The 17,092-nt window shown below is 43.7% G+C and overlaps 2 protein-coding genes across 6 annotated transcripts; one reads left to right on the top strand and one right to left on the bottom strand.

The window, feature by feature from the left end:
* Positions 1-2,520: 2,520 nt before the first annotated feature.
* aqp10b (aquaporin 10b) lies at positions 2,521-6,992 on the top strand. Its single transcript, XM_079368799.1, is given in 7 exon segments — positions 2,521-2,909; positions 3,960-4,086; positions 4,626-4,763; positions 5,198-5,316; positions 5,436-5,653; positions 5,739-5,889; positions 5,891-6,992. Coding segments are annotated over 7 exon segments (1,119 nt in total). The 5' UTR covers positions 2,521-2,606; the 3' UTR covers positions 5,954-6,992.
* A 19-nt stretch (positions 6,993-7,011) lies between these two features.
* On the bottom strand, positions 7,012-17,011 carry znf687b (zinc finger protein 687b). 5 transcript variants are annotated; one of them, XM_079368782.1, is made up of 11 exons: positions 16,809-17,011; positions 16,529-16,566; positions 13,748-16,090; positions 12,159-12,457; positions 11,888-12,072; positions 10,972-11,148; positions 10,723-10,885; positions 10,103-10,432; positions 9,710-9,810; positions 9,403-9,490; positions 7,012-8,962 (listed from the first exon to the last, which is right to left on the bottom strand). In XM_079368782.1, exons 3-11 carry the CDS (start codon positions 16,074-16,076, stop codon positions 8,345-8,347), a joined length of 4,290 nt encoding a protein of 1,429 aa, XP_079224908.1. In that variant the 5' UTR covers positions 16,077-16,090; positions 16,529-16,566; positions 16,809-17,011; the 3' UTR covers positions 7,012-8,344. The 5 variants fall into 5 exon arrangements, with proteins under 5 accessions (XP_079224908.1, XP_079224906.1, XP_079224907.1 ...); XM_079368780.1 differs by lacking the exon at positions 16,529-16,566 and having other exon boundaries at positions 16,809-17,010; XM_079368781.1 differs by lacking the exons at positions 16,529-16,566; positions 16,809-17,011 and adding an exon at positions 16,315-16,522.
* Between the last annotated feature and the right edge of the window lie 81 nt (positions 17,012-17,092).

Here is a 17,092-nt window from a genome sequence, read left to right as displayed (position 1 = left end):
GCCAATTCTGACGACTGGTGATGCTACAGAACTGAGACAAATCAGGGACTGAATAATTCACTGTAAAATATTTTATTTTTGGAATCTTTTTTTTGTAGAATAAGTCTGTATGGATGTGTGTGGCGTGTCAAATAAAAAGTCCTAATATATTTACACAACCTTTCTTTTCTCCAGTTGTTTTTGACCACTTCAAGAGATACTGTGGGGGGGGGGGGGGGGGTTACTGCTGCAGCAGCTTAGGTCTGCTGACTCAGCAATGATTCAGTTTTGCGTTAAGCATTTAAATGTGTCATTTAAGCTTCAGTAGTGTTTTGTTAAATGAAGGTAATTTAGATGTTTGCAGTTCAAAATTCACTGCACTGAAAATTGTTATTCATGCTGCTGATGTGCTACTGGGGGTGTTTGTCTTTTTACTCAACCATTCAAGCAATCCTTATTAAATCATCTTAAGAGATGATGTGTTCCTGCAACCAATTTGCACCTGAGAATGTAGAGGCTGTGCATGGAGTTCCCTGTTAGTTGTTATTTCCAGACACTTTACACAAAGAGACTGTACATAAACACATCATACATCCAGCATGAACAACACACAGTTTGTTTTCAAGGTTTTACATTCTATCCTATTTTTATAAATGGTAAACGGTAAATGGACTTGAGCTTGTATAGCGCTTTTCTAGTCTTCCGACTACTCAAAGCGCTTTTACACCTACCCATTCACACCCATTCACACTGATGGGCTGGATATGTGGCCCATCCAGTATCTATACATTCATGCCACATTCATACGCCCCAGACGCAGCAGGGGAGCAATTTGGGGTTAAGTGTCTTGCCCAAGGACACATCGGACATGTTGCTCGCAGGAGCTGGGGATCGAACCCTCAACCTCCCGATTGAGGGGCGACGACTCTACCAACTGAGCCACAGCCGCCCCTAAATCTAATGTCACGCCTTTTCGGATCACGTTTTAAAGCTCCTTATTTGTTCAGACACTGTGGCTTATATTACTGTCGACCACCTCTTCCTCTCCCTGTTTGATCAACCCCGACCTCCTTACTTCTTTCTCTTCATCACTCTTCTTCCTCGATGCAAACACAAACAGCCCCAATAATTGTGTCAGTGTGACCTCAAGCACATTCGAAGTTCCTCAGCTTCAGTAGTTAGCCTTTACTTGATAAAGTATGATTGATAATGCTCAATTCTAAATTAAAACATTCAACACTCTTTCATGCATTAAATATCAAAAGAGTTTGCAAGGCGTTCCCTCTGAAGTCAGGTGTAGTGCTCATCTTCAAAGGAAATCTCTAAAGGGAACATTTTCTCCACTCCCCTCTTGAGGACAAATTGGCAAGAACACAAAGAAACTCTACAAGACCATTTCAGTCAATATGCTTTGGAAAGGGTTTATTCACAGGGAATAAACGTTTGAGATGAACCTTAAAGAAAGAGTCGTAATCTTGTCACTCTTTAAGGTAGCAGCAATATTTGTTTTCCAAAAGGTCCAGATGGAAACAACATAAAGACAAATGAAAATAATGAGACAAATGATCAGATACAGCACATCAACTTTTTTTTTTTTTAAGTAATACCTCGTTCAGACCTCGTTCATTTTAATCTTTGTTATTAGATGTTTTTTTTTTCACTTACAGGAGGGGGGGGGGGGGGGGGGCAATCTTTGGAAAATCACAGGCTTGAAAGAGCCTGTGGTTTTCCACTGCCAGGACCCTTCATTTTCTATTAATCTTGCTCTCGTCAACATAACATTTCTTCAGTGGTGGCACTGATTACAGGCATCAAAAAAATCTCGACGGACAATCAATCTTGACGCTGATGGTCTTTTGTTATACATTTAAAGTCATCAGTGCTGATTTACATGTTTCAAAAGCAAAGAAAAACTCCTCACAGGCTTTTTAAACGTGGTGTATAGACTGATTATGTCACACATGCAGTATCATCATATAAAAACTTATTGTGTATCTATTTTCACTTTAGAGTTGTGTTGTATTTGGTCATTTGTCAGTATTTCTCTGAGGTAAATGTAATTGTATGTTACACAATGTATATTATCTAATGCCATCCAGGAGCGGAATGATCTCATTAGAAATTGTTGTACTATTTAACATTCTCTGTTGGTCTTCTCACCTGACACCCATTATGATCATGTTATCCCGTATGTAATTTGTCTTATCACATGAAATGATTGTCATTACAAACTGCAGTTATAAATGTGTGTGGTGCCAGCCTCAGATATGTCTGATTAGCTTTATTGTTGTGTGGAAATGGACACACTAACAATATCACCCGGGCCACGGTGGTACTTTAAAGGATTTTTGGAACAAGGAATTGTGTTTCTTGAACTCTCTGGCACCCCCTCATTGTTTGTTTTTTTTGTTTGTTTTTTTTGACTGAGAATGCCAAGCAAGGGTAAGAGAGACACAAGTGCCTGCTCATGTTTGCGTTGAGAGGAGAAGAAATGTGATAACCAATCAAATGGAGGGATTAATCAGAGTTAAATAGCAAACAGCTGTGGTCACAGACAAACCAACCAGGCAGTGCCAAAACACCTCTGTGCATTGAAGTGTTCCTGAGACATCAACAAGTACCAAAAGATGAATTACGCTTCTTTCCTGCACTCAAGCACATCTACACCTCCTCAGCCGTGCCATAAAGTGCATGACGTAGACAACTGCTCCAGTATGAAAGGGCAAACTCTGCTCAAGAAGGCAGGCAGTGCAGTGCTGTGGGGGTCAGACGTTCTGACGGATGACAGTGGGCCGGTTCTGAAAGTTCAGCTGTGGCCGGACGGAGAGGAGGAAACGATGGGAATGGACAGGCTACTGAAGAAATGTCGGATCAGAAACACACTGGTCAGGGAGTGTTTGGCTGAATGTCTCGGTGTCTACATCTTGATTGTGAGTGTTATGATGCACTTTCAGACACATAAAGGTGACAGCTTTATGAAAGCTTCACCCTTTCACCTTGTTTACTTCTTCTAATTTGGCTAATTTATTTATTTATTTTTACACTGAATAGAGCATTTTGCTCACTTAAAAAGGGAATGAAGTCCATATAACAATAACTCTTCTGTGACAAATGCTCCCTTGATCAGTTAACTCAACACGGAGCATTTTAAATGAGAAACAATAACATTTTATCTTGTGCTCTAATTTCAAAGCAGCTAGTGTCTGCACTCAATGGATAACTGAGGACTTTGGCCAAAAACAAAGACAGACTGTAGAACTAGTGGGTCAAGTGGAGGAGTCAGAGAGGGGCACGGATGGGTGAGGGGAAATTAAGGAAGGGTACAAAAAGTGACGGTCCTGTCCTCATCATTGATTTGGAATGACCTGTTTTGTTTATTTGTCTGCTGACTGTGTTGGTTTATTTTAATCTGTCTCTCTATCTGTGAGGTTGATTATCATTTACAGCAGAAATCATAAAGACAGTTCCTTAGCAATAATGGTCATAAAAAAGATGGTTATCTAAAGGTGCTCATACACCTGTGCCAGAACACAATTAACTTTCATATGAATATATATTTTTCATAAAGAAAATTATCTGCAATTTCATTGAGGATTTTGGGAAAGTTAAGTCAGATATATATGAGTTGGGGGGTTTTTGTATGATAATTTTGGCCATTTTTGGGGGTACATTTTAGTCCATAGTCTTAGTCTGAAATGTTTTGGAATTTTCCACAAAAAAAAAAGTCCTGAAATTTTGTCCTGTTTTGGAAATTTTCTGACAAATTTTTAGTATGATGTTTTTAGACTTCTTGTGGAAATTTGGGTTTTTTAATTTGTACTTTTTAAATGTGAAATCAATTTCAGTTGAGAAAAATTATAAGCTTGGCCTTCTGTTTGAGATTTTAGTCCCAAAATAAATGTTTTCTTGACTTTATATTCAAATATGTTTTGCATTGTTTGCACTCAGCTCAGACGGCTCCTCGTATCTTGTTATTGCAGCTGTTTGGATGTGGCGCCGTTGCCCAGGTGACCACAACTGAAGAGAAGAAGGGACAGTACCTATCCATAAACCTGGGTTTTGCTCTTGGAGTAACATTTGGGATCTTTGTGTCACGTGGAGTTTCAGGTAAGGGACTATGTGAAAATCATTTGTGAGATTTAAACTAAATATAACAGTGCAGAACAGATTCTCACGCTAATATCTGTTTACAGCTTCAGGAAAAAACTATAAAGTCTTTTTATTGAGATTCTGTGGATTATGAGTGAAGAATACAAGTTTTAAATAAATATGTTTTCAGTCAAGGAACTGTGAGATAAAAGGGAAAGCATCATTGTTTATGCTACATGTAGCATGGCAGGAGTGAAACTTTTCTTTTTGATAAAAGTTTTATTTGAGTTTTGACTGTAAATTTCAGACTTTGAAAAATGTAATTTGAGAATAAGAAAGAGAATTGACCCTTTCCCGACCAAATTTTTAAAACAGTAAAAAAGGAAGACGCTCGACAGTTTCAGGTGCATGACTGAAACAAGAAAAATCAGCACTCAGCCTTTGTTCAGCTTTGCAGACAGCAATTAATATGTGATAATTTCAGGAGAAAAAAAACGTTTAATTTGAACTTTAAATTTGAACCTAAATTTGACTCAAACCATTACTTTCTTCCTGAGGTGCCCATCTGAACCCGGCTGTGTCTCTGAGTTTGTGTGTTCTGGGAAGACATCCCTGGATGAAGCTGCCTTTTTACGTCTTCTTCCAGCTGCTTGGAGCTTATCTGGCTGCAGCCACAGTTGCACTGCAGTACTACGGTGAGTTTATGAAAAAGATCAGACAAAGACACAGACTGGCTCACTGTTTTTGTTTTAGATTGAATCAAAGAACGAGATTTAGCACTAAACCCATTAATTCCTATAATCTGAGCACAGGCACAGATTTGTAATCTGATAGGGTAATGTCCCAAAACAGTTAGTCACTTCATATTCTGCTGATCTAAAAACAGTTAATTTGAGGTGCACTCTTTTCATCAGTGGATTATTACATGAGTGGTTTCACTTTATAGTTTTTGGCATGTCAACCAAAGCCACTTTGTGGATCGTTGTGGGATTTTTTACGTTTTTTCTTGAACATCCTTTAATGTGCTATGGCAAAGGATATGTGGTGTTTATCTTGCCTTAACTGAGAAATATCACCTTACTTATTCTTTTTTATTTTATTTATGGTATTGGTTATTGTTTGTTTACAGATGCCATCAGGTCGTACAGTGGTGGACAGCTCACAGTGACAGGGCCAACAGCCACAGCGGGCATATTCTCCACCTACCCTTCTGACTACCTGAGTTTGTGGGGAGGAGTCATGGACCAGGTCAGAAATCATCTGTGGTTTGGTTTTTCTCAGATTTTGAATACTATCCATTTTAGTCACTTTTGCCTAAATAAAGACACAATGTGTACATAAATACTTTTCTGCTTTCTGTTGCCTAGGTGATAGGCACCGCTGCTCTCCTGCTGTGTGTCCTGGCACTCGGGGACCAGAAGAACACCTCCCTCCCTGACAGCTTTCAGCCTGTACTGGTGGGTGCACTGGTGCTGGTTATTGGCATCTCTATGGGCTCTAACAGCGGCTATGCTCTTAACCCAGCCAGGGATTTTGGACCTCGGTTGTTCACGTACATGGCCGGCTGGGGCATCGATGTTTTCAGGTTGGAAGGAAGACACTTAACTCTTTCTCTACATTAACACATTTCGTAGAAAGTCTGGTTGTGTGTGACACTTGTGTTTCGTCAGGGCTGGAGACAGTTGGTGGTGGGTGCCCATAGTGGCTCCCTGTGTCGGTGCTTTGCTGGGGACTATGATCTACCAACTGATGATCGAAGTCCACCATCCTACCCATCAGCCTGAGCTGCCGAGTTTATGTCTGGAGGCCACTGAAGGCAAGGAAAAGCGGGGAGCTGGAGGGGGTGGAACCAGGCTATGAAAAACCCACCAAAAACTCAAATTAAGCTTAATTTAAAAAGGAAACATCTGCTGTGTATTATGATGTAAAAAAAAAAAAAAAAAAAAAAAAAAAAAATTAACCCAGAGTTGGAAATATGTGTGATTGATTTATCGAAACAAATGTGTCTGATTGTTTGTAGCATAATCCGATCATATCATAAACAGTCCAGTTTCCACTACATCAGCCAACAACTATGGGATGGATTGATGTAAAACAAGAGCATACCGGGAGCCCTTCACCGTTTCTCCAACACCACCTGCAGAAAAGAGAAGTCATTGAGTCCAGGAAAACAAAACGTGCAACAAAATGTACAAGATAGATTGGCATAAATCTTGCACCGAAAGTCATTGTCCCCACAAACTGAGCCTGAGGGACTTATTGTGCGCTCCTCTTCAGCTCTAGGGGGTTTCTATTTGTGGTTTTGAGTTCACTTTCTTATATTGGAATTGATTCATTTGAAATGTGAAGATATTTATGCGGGCCTCTGGATGCTTCTGAAGTTTTTGATGTTCCTTATTTTCCGATCAGTTTAAATACATCTAGCACTTATTAGGGAAGTTGTTTAAAAAAAACCAAACATTTATTTGCTTACCTTACAACACCATCTGAGAATTTTAACCTTTTGATCAGTCACACTTTGGTGAATTCATAAACACGGATGCTTAAATGACAACAGCGTTGTAGCTGTTTCTGGAGTTTGTGATCCAGATTTGTCCAAATCTTCTTGCTATATCAGTGCATTCATTGAAAACACTACACTATTGCTTTAGGCCTTAGAGATGTACAGAAACTTACAGTACAACCTCATCTGTGTTCTCGCATGAATTCGAATGAAAGTCCGTGTTACTCACATCTTCCATCGTCCTTTTTTTCATGTAGTCACTCGGATGCTTTCTGCTAATTTTCGGAGTTGCTGTTGGGATGGTTTGAATGACTGTTTATCAAAAATGGCACCACATGAGGGGTTGATAATGCATCCTAAATGATCTGCTGAGAGACTAAAGGCCATTGGCAATGAAATAAAAGGTGTAGTGAAAAACAAAGCGCCGCACGAGTCATCCGTCTCTTTTACACATTTATTTCGAAACAGCACAAAAGTGTATGGCATTTCAGCAAGCAGACCACAACCATGGAAAAGAAAATGACGTGAAATTTCAACTATTGAGCTATATAAATATGATACCATGACATATAAAAGATACAAACAAACAGACTCCTCTCAGACCTCCATCACGTGACCACGAAGGCTGCTTTTTGAAACATAAGAAATGTGAGAACAGCAAGCACTGATTTCTGTCGATAAAAAAAGAACTGTCTCAAGGAGATAAACATTTGTATTCATACACATTAAGACAACACAACCCCCACACTCTGCTGTGTAATTACAATGTATAGCTACCTCTTTGGGGGGGACAGGGGGGATTCTTTTTCTTTTTGACCTCAAATCGTTTGGAAAAAAAGGGGAACAGTACAAGTACAAATACTTTACGTATTCACATTATCATAGCAAGTTACTAAAACCAGAACGCTTTCCTTTAGTGTTGTTATATGTATTTACAAGGCAAAACTCGTACACATTTACTACTGGCAGGAAACCTGACCTCTCTTCTTCTAGCTTAACGATTAACAACATCACACATTTTTCACACAACACAGGTTACACACCTCCAGTAACCTCCTCTCCTAAAGAGTCGCCTTCAGAGATTCTAATCTCATGTCTCTGTTGCAAGTACGTTGCGCCACATTGTCCAAAATACCAACAACAGTGATGTGTTTCATATAAATAAATATTAGAGCAACATAAAAATCAGTGTCAAATTCTCTAAACACTCCCCTTCATGCTTTCTACATAGTGATATCAGCTTGAGGTCAGCTTGAGACAGCCTCTGGAGCTGTTCGAACGGATCTCACGCTGGGGAAAGGAGGATGAGTTTCAGGTGAACGAGTGAATATTGAGAAGACGCGAAAGTAGAAAAATATCGGCACTACAGCGGTGTGGAGCACGGTGGGTAAGGTGTGTGTTTTTAAGCGTGTTACGTGATAAGCAGGCAGGTGGCTGCAGGCGGTGCAGAGTGACTGAACTGAAGGGACAAGATGTTTATGACACAGTATGGCTGATATATAAATGCTTTACTCTGGGGCGGGGTGAGAGCTTTTTTTCTCTCAGAGAGTCTATGACAAGTGTGTTCAGTTACATAACATGATCAAACATGCAATTACAATTGCACAGAGGAGGTGCCATAGGTCAAGTGAAACTGTTTGTGGGGGCTTAAAAAAAAACTGCGAGGGAAGCACGTGCTTCATCTCAAGATCAACATTCATATTTTTTTTTTTCCCGCCTCTCGTCTCCCAGCTGAAGATGATCCTGTCAGTCTCAGAGGACCCGCCCACCCCTCTACTGAGGCTTGTCCGTTTTGTGTGCGGTCAGGAAGGCCATGCCGTGGGTCCTGAAGTGGGTGTTGAGGTCCGAGGCCTTGTCGAAACGCCGTCCGCACACCTTGCAGCCCAGGTTCCCGTCTCCGTCCTCGCCCTGCGCCTGTGGGGAGCCGGCGGGCGAGCCGTCGGGAGAGCCGTGGGCGCGGGGGGTGCTGCGGTCGGCCTCGCTCTGGGTGTCACGGACGCGGTGAGTGATGAATCTGTGTCTGCCGAGGGAGCCGGCTGACGCGAAGCAGACGCCGCACTGCAGGCACTGGAAGGAGACGGTGTCACCTCGATGCTGGGGGATGTGACGCTGAAACTCCGCCCCGTCCTCTGTGGAGAAGCCACAGGGGATGCAGCGGAAAATGTTGTCCTCCTCCTCCAGCTCATTTGATGTCGAAGCTACGGATGCCCTGGTCCTCTTAGCGGGAACTGTGCCCTCCTCGCCTTCCTCTGTGGCGTTCTCTTCTTCTCCTCCTCCTCCTCCTCCTCCTCCTCCTCGGCCTGCAGGAGGTCCGACCTCCCCATCGTGTTCTGAGGAGCTGCCTGGTCCTTCTCCACCTGTGGCTGCACGCTTCCGGGTCATCGGGGGACCCTGAGGACACAGAGATGGAGAGAGACTGAACATTTGCAGAATTGGTGCACAAGGGTAGGAAAGCAGGAACACTTTCATTGAGTTTAAAAACAATGCATCCAACTTCCACACTAGATAAATATTATGAAGGTCAATGTACAACCTAAACACCTTACACTGAGCCCACGTGCAAAACACACAACTTAAAGATCTAACATTTCTCTCCAACTTTTAACATGTTTTCCCTTTCTTTTCAGCAGTGCATTGTGGGAAAACATTGTAAATAACCCCAAACTCCAACTCCCTGGCTTAATCAAGAAACGTGCATTGAACAATTTGTGTTAAACTTTCACACCCCATCGAAATAAACTGAACAACTGGAGTCAGGAGACAGCTTTAGACAAACACTCAAACACGGAGTTCTTTACTGAACGTATACAGACACAAGTGTCTGAACTCACCTGTCCGTCTGGGGTTCTGTGATGGAGCCGCACATGTTTGTCCAGTAAGAACCGGCTGCCAAAGGTGCGCTTCCCCTCTGTGCAATATCTGGAAAAAAAAAAAAAAGATTGTGTCAACTCGAGGGCTTATAAATACAGCCTGGCCGTATACGCTTACTTGTATGCAGAACCAATAAGCCTATTAATAGCTACTGTCGTTATTTTGTACTTTAAATTAGAAGCAGATTTAGCAATTCTGACTTTTTGATGTTTTAGCAGAACATTGAAAATGAAATGAAAAGTGAGCTGGAAAGCTTGAATGACTCACTGGCAGTGGAAGACTCTCTTGTTGCCCTCGTGAATCACTCGCTCATGACGTCTCAGGCTGGAAGACGTACTGAACGTGCCTCCACAGATACGACAGGGGAACTTCGGGGGTTTGTGAACAAACGCATGGACAAACACAAACAGAGAGGCAGATCGGGATAAGATAAAAAAATATACGGTTTGGTCTGATGGACACGACAGGCAGGAAATTAACTAGAGTCCCCTTTAAACATGTCTTTGTTTGATCTTTACTGTCCACATGGTCAGAAATATTTTTCCACCAACAAAAAACAAGCTGCTTATTCAACGATTCACATTTGGTGCTGAGAATATTAAGCGGCCTTCCTCGTTAGTTTCAGTTTGATCAGATCAAAGCAGAGTGCGTGTGCCTCACCTTGCCGTGCTCCATCTTCACGTGACTCAGGTAGTCATCGTTATCAGTGAAGGTGGTCTGACACTGCGGGCAGGTCCACTCAGTCTGGGACGGGGGTTGATTGCTGCTCCCTGGTGCCTCATAGTCATCGTCATCGTCTTCCTCTTCGTCCTCCTCCTCCTCTTCCTCCTCCTGATCCCGGCCCCAGTCCTCTCCATCGGAGTTGTCAGGTTTCCCGGACGATTTGGATTTGAGGCCTGACGGGCCCGACGCGTTTGTGGGGGCAGAGGTGGAGGTTGAGGAATCGGTCTGAGAGTCCGTTTGTTTGGCTGCAGGTCCTCTATGAGCAGTCTGAGACGGCGACAGTTAAGTGTTACAGAAGCTATCAGCAAAACCAAGAACACCTCGAAATACCCTTCTATGTGACCAGAATATTATCTGTACTTGGTATAGAACTTAGGACAAGGTCACTAACGAGGAACCTTGCTAAGGCCGATACAAGAATTTGCTGTATGCCTTTGTTGACGCCACATTCGCCGTGGAAAGCAATGAATGGGCAACACATAAAGGCAAGGGGCACGTTCATGATCAGCTTTATTTTGAAAGATTCTCGACTCGTGTTGAATAATCACAGAACAAACCTTTATATGCTCCATCATAGATCCTTTCTGAGCGTAGAGCTTCGTGCAGTCGGGACACTTAAACACATGCACTTTCTGCTTGGCTAAATGAGTGTCGAAGTGCATGTACAGCAAGGGCTTCTGGGTAAAAACCGTGTCACACATCACACACTTGTAGATCATTCTGCCATGAATAGAAAAAAAACACGCAACAAATGAGGGATTTATTACCAATGTTTGTTTGTATGTTTGTGAAGAAGTAAGTCGTACTTGGCCTGTCCTCCGGTGAGTGTCGGGTGCTGGGTGCTGATGTGGCTCTGGGCGCTGGGGGAGGATTTGAAGGCCATGGGGCAGCTTGGGCACTTATGGAAGACCTCGCAGTGAGCAGTCTGAATGTGGGACTTGATGGAGTTCAAACCTCCAAACACGACCTGGCAGCTGGAGCACCTTTAGGAAGTTGTGAAACATAGTTTGGCGTTACGGCTCAAAAAACAAAGATCAAATATTCAAACTGTCTAAAAAATGTCACGTAGAGCAGTTAATATCACACACATGAACGATGCGCTTTACAGGATTTTCTTTTTCAACCAATCAGATTTATTGCTAACTTTATTGCAAAATTACCTTTAAAAGGTATCAAATGTGGCAGCACAAGCAGGCAGATCAGATCAAAGGTGTTTAAAATGTGCTTCATCTACTTTTTGCCAATTCTGTTTTTCAGACACACGTTTGAAACCCACCTTTTATGTCCACAACAAAATATGTATTGAAGTGTTTTTGAGTGGTGTGTTGTTTTACTCTCCACACTTCTAATGTACTATTTTATTTAAAAAGTGTTTGGCTCTTTTCACACATTTATTTACGAAAGGCACTCTCATGACAGTTCAAGTGGCCATCATTAACAAAAACAAACAAAAAACCCCTTAAAAAACAAACAAAAAAACATTGGGGCACTGGGGACCAATTGGTTCGTTTACTTGCCCAGTGTAAACAGGGCATTAGTGGCTACATTACCCACTCTCTTGTACTCTTTTTGAATCTCTGTGCTGACCTGCCTCCCCAATAAAGGCCTACAAATTCTGTGTCGTCAGATCAAAGTACATCCTTTAGTCAATGCTCGATAACAGGAAGTTGTTAAGACATAATGATATAATGAGAGGTCTCAGTAAGGAAAGCGTCTCCACACCTGTACCCGATGCGCCTGGCAAAGTGCAGACAGGCCTCCTCCAGGTGAGTCTGGAAGCTGGCCTGTCTGGCAGTCCCACCACACTCGGGACAGACGTGAGGCGCTCTGTGTTTATGGATCCTCTGGTGGGCGGAAACGGCACACGAGTTCGGCAGCATCATAGGAGGCGAGCACTGCGAACATGTCTGAAAAAGAAGGAAAGAAAGTCAAACAAAGTGCTCAGTACACGCCAGCATTTCTTCAGATCAGGTAGCAGCTGCATGAGACTCACCGAGTTAGGAGCAGCTCTGATCTGCTGGAAGTGAGTGACAAGTTCCGCCTTGCCGTTGAATTGTGTTTGGCACTCTGGACATTTGAAGTTGTTGTACTGCAGCCCTTCTGCCTTCTTGCAGGGCAGAGGCATCAGCGCTTGGGGGCCCTGAGGTGCCCGGCGGACCTGTCGAGGCTGAGCTGAAGCAGCGGGAGCTGAAGGATCCTTCATGGGGCTGGAGTTGGCAGAGGCTGCAGAGCCTCCGGTCGTGGTGGAGGGAGAAGAGACTGGAGGAGAGGAGGACGAAGAGGAGAGCAGGCCTGGTCAGCCAAATGTGGAAACAGAAGAGACAAATGGGACATGGTGAATGAAGGTGATTCACAAATGAATGATGAAACGAGATCAGAGCACATTTATTTGGGGGGCTTTCACTGCTAATAAGAATAATTGTGTGTTTTAGATGAGACAACACAAACTAACTTAACTTTACGTTTTAAAGACAAAAAGATCTGCGTCCGAGTCATCACTTTTAAATGATCTCTTGGCAGGTTTTATATTTATTTAAGATGTCAAGATGAGGTCATTGTGTTGGCTTTATTTTCACTGCTCTCTGATCACTTTTCACAACCACAAAGTGAATTGATGAAATAGTTGAAGGATGGCCGCACTTGTATGAACGTTCACTCAATGTTGACGCCAAAGCATCAAACAGCTTCTGCAGAACTTGACTGAGAAAGTCGACAATGATCAATCACATACATCAGGATGGAACAATACACAGATAATAGATAGATCACCATCGTTCTCTTTAAGAAAGGCTGACCTCGAGTCATTTCATTTCATTCAATTTTCTCAAAGAGTTAACTCATACAAATTCCATCATATTTATTTCATTATTACCCTACTTACTGTATTATAAATGTAAGTGAATGTGAAACATGGAACTATAGTAAAGTCCCTGAATGGAAAAAGAATCAGAAAGGTGAAATATGCAAACATCACATAGTTGTAATAACAAATTCATAGATCTGTCATACATCTTATCATGAAGAAACTACAACCATATTTAACTTTTTCACTTCCGATAAGATACCGATATTGCAGTCTTGAGTATTGGTCGATCAGATACGATATCAGCATGAATCATAATACTTTTATGGACTTATAGTAGTGTGGAAAAATAAAAAAGGCCTATGAAGTGATGTTACTCAAACAGAGAACAATAGTCAGCAACAACAGGTATGAGAAAAAACTGACCCATTTATTATTAACCAATTGGTTACATATCATTTTAACCTTCAACATAGTATCTACATTATATCTGAGATTTTAGATGCAGTCTGATAACATCCGATATTTGTTTTCTGGCCGGTATCGGACCAATATTCGATATCGATATCAGATCGGGACACCCCTAACCATAATCCTTTCACTACCTATATTTGTTGCTTGAATTGATTTGGTCTTTAAGTCACAACAAACAAGGTTTTTGGACATCACATCGGACCTCAGGCGACTGAGTTGTTTTACGATGAATGTCATTTTATTCATTAAAAGAATCATCTTCAAAATATACAGCTGTTTAAATCTAATAACAGTTATCGACTCACCACCAATGGGTGTAATGTCCTGCTGTCCAATCATCTGCTCCACTGTTACAGGCCTCATGACCAGGTGTGAGCACTGCATGACCAGCCCCCGCTCCTTATGTTCCCGGGCGTGCAGCAGCAGGCTGCACTTGTTAAAGAAGGCCAGCCTCTTCGCACAGTGGTTGCAGGTTACTTCGATGCGGAGTGATCGTCTGTCGTAGTGTCGTGCGAGGCTGCGCTCGAGAGCGAAAGCATCTCCGCACTCCAGGCAGCGGTACCCTGTGGATGGGAGCGGGAGCCCCCACTCGGGAGGTGGAGGAGCTGAGAGGTCTGGCTTATAGCTTGGTAGAAGGTTTTTACTGTTCAGGATTTTGTTAAAAGCCTCAACCAGGCTGGACTGACTGCGAGAGATGACGGCGCCTGTGCTGTTGACGATGGAGGCCGGTTTGTTTGGCTGAAGGGTGCCGCCTATGACGGCGCTACTACCTCCGTTAGCGGTCTTATTAGTGGCCGTGCGTACGCTAATCCCACTGGCAGCTACGGAGAACTTAGGAGAGGATGCCACAGTGGGAGTTGTAGGCAGGGCGGCAGACTTAGTGATGCTAACGGCAGTGGCAGAAACCTTGGTCTTGTCTGATGCAGCCATCTTGTTTTGGACCTTTGTGGCAGCAGCGAGCATGACACTGCTGGCTGCGAGCGTAGACACAGGCAGAGCATTGAGAGCACTCACTTTCTGGGAAGATGTCGTCAAACCGGCTGAAGCGTCAAGTTTTTGGGACTTTCCTAAAACCTTACGCTCCCCAGTTTGAGATTTCGAGTCCAAACCTTTCCCTGCTGCACCACCTTTAGGTGCGACTCTTGTGACAGTTCTGGTAATTCCGCCTGTGGAGGTTTTAATCGTTTTGATTCTGACTTTTAGGGGACGGGATGGAGCTCCAGTAGCAGCAGGTGCAGCACCACCTGTTTCTCCTCCGTCGGTCATGGGTGCTTTTGGCTTTCCATTGTCTACTTCCATCTTCTCCTCACTTGTTTTTGCAGTTTCTCCCTTGTCGGATTTGCTATCAGCCACCCTCTCAATCCCATTCCCAACCTCCATCTCTTCTTCCTCTTCTTTGGGCTCCCGCATCTCAGCTGGAGGTGGAGTGGAGGCCACTGCAGGGCTGGAGGACCTCTTAGCAGCAACTTGAGCGGTCGATTTTGGCATCTCTGGTTCAGGACTCTCTGGTGAGTCTCTCTCCTCTATGACATGTTCTGGATGCCGGTCCTCTAGCTGGGGATTCTCTATTGAGCTTGACTGGGGTGTTGAGGAAGTCTGAGAGGCCCCTGAAGGTGTGTCCCCAAGTTTAGGGTGAGCTGCAGTCAAGGACGTGGGCTGGGCGGAGACAGAGTCAGACTTGTAACGTCGGCTCAGCTGAGTGCACGTCGGGGAGTCGGGGCTCTCTTGGATCACCAGTGGACTCCCCAAATCAGGGTCCGAATCATCCTCCTCCATCTGCTGATGCTGAAACCCAGCAGGGCCGCTTTTAGAGGCTCCGTTAAACGGCTGAGAAGAGTGCAGCGGGTGTGCTGCAGGTGCAGAAGGTGGAGTTGGAAGCAGAGGCTTGGAAGGTGGAAAGAAAGGCGAGGCGAGTCCAACGGATCCAGCTGTAGCCAGAGGAGACGACCCAGCCGAGAGAGAAGACGACGAAGGTAATGATGCATTGACCCCATCAGCCCTCTCCTGGCCTGTATCCTGCTGTTGCTGGTGTTGCTGCTGGAGTAGCTGCATCTTCCTGGCCCGGCCCACTGGGTCTCCTGACCCCAGTGCTACAAGAGGCTTAAGTCTGTTGAAAATGTTTCCACCCTGTTTGTGAGACTTTGCTGCACCAGAACCAGCCGCCTCTGAAGAAACTTTAGGGGTGTTCATCGACCAGGGTGCCCCGTTAGACTGGGTCTGACTGAGAGGAAGGGGTGTGGAGGCACCAGATGCCCCAAAACCATTGTGGTTGAGAGCCTCAGATTCAGCAATTCCAGGGGCACATGCACCGAGTCTAGGACCCACATCGACCCCCGTGATCACATCAATAGGGTCCTGGTCAGCGTCTCCCTCTCCTCCATCTGAAGGCTCAAGGCGTACTTTATTTTTCACTATCACACTAACAATGGAGGTGTCAGACTGGGGGTCTGACGGGCTTGGTGGTCTCAGGGATGATCCCACCACGCTGTCCGTCTTTCCCAGAGGTGCCCCCGCTGCTCCATGGGGTCCCTCTGCCTCATCGGGGGCAGACTGGATGGCCTCTTTAGCATCTATGTCAGGAATGTCAAACGCTGCCAACAGGTCATCGAAATCTGGGGTCTTCATGTCCCCCATACCGGGATTACCTCCTGTAACACATAAAGTCAAAGATGTAGCAGCAGAATAAACAGTGTGTGTGTGTCCATCATCTCTGACTCTACATGGCTAGTATACTACTGTTATAACATGAACACGAACATGCATATCATTCATTAATATGCTGTACGTTTAATATGCTAAATCCGCACAGAGAATATCCTACAACATTATTTGACCCGAAAAAATGTGCACAAACAACAACAAGGAGTCCTACTATAATAGCATTTCTGTTAGCCTGCCTGCTAGCGCGTTAGCAACATCGATTCTGCATCCAAACCCTCCCTCTGCAAAACAGAAATGAGCACTTATTTTTAAATGAATGGGAAGAAAAACATATTTCATTCATCAATGTTTTTGGTTTTGTTTTTAGGTTGTTGTTGCTGCATGCTCGGCTTTATTCAACAGTTCAACCAAGCAGGGCAGCAAACCTCTGTTTCCTCCCCGGCTGAGGCTGGTTAGCTGGCCGCTGAGCTCCAGCCAAGAGAGAGAGGGAGAGAGACATAGAGAGAGAGAGGGGAGAGAGAGAGAGGGGTCATTTAGCTAACAAGCTAGCGTTCGCCATTTAAAAAATAAAAAAAAGCTTTTTTTCTGAAGGTATGGTTTGACAGCGATAACAACCCGGTGCTCGTAGGGTCGACGATGTGACAGAAAGAGGATGGTTTGGATGGGGAGATTACGTTTAATATTTCGTGTATCTTGATTGTTTACCTGGATATGCGATTCCCGACTATCCTAGCTCGTTTTTTTTTTTTGCAGCTGAAAAAAAAATTGTCTTCCCGTCACGTGACCAGCTACATCCTATCAGGCGTGGATGCTGCAAACGACACTGTACAGTGTAAAAAAAAAAAAACAGACTACTTGTATTATAAATTATACACCATTATTTTGAATTAACATGCAAAGACATTTCCAGTTAAGTCAGTGGTCACTACATAAATTGTTTTTTTTCCTATATGCTCACACCAATATCAACACTACAATAACTAAACCAC

Source organism: Symphodus melops (genome assembly GCF_947650265.1).
Source record: "Symphodus melops genome assembly, chromosome: 18".
NCBI lineage: Eukaryota > Metazoa > Chordata > Actinopteri > Labriformes > Labridae > Symphodus > Symphodus melops.
Note: the sequence above shows the minus strand (reverse complement) of the source record. Positions and strands in the feature narration are given on the sequence as shown.

Coding starts and splice junctions, on each gene's coding strand:
- znf687b (XM_079368779.1), bottom strand. CDS start 16,442: ATGAAATATGTTTTTCTTCCCATTCATTTAAAAATAAGTGCTCATTTC. Junction 12,073..12,158: donor TCAGAGCTGCTCCTAACTCG/GTGAGTCTCATG, acceptor CTTCTTTTTCAG/ACATGTTCGCAGTGCTCGCC. Junction 9,811..10,102: donor TGAAGATGGAGCACGGCAAG/GTGAGGCACACG, acceptor AAACCCCCGAAG/TTCCCCTGTCGTATCTGTGG.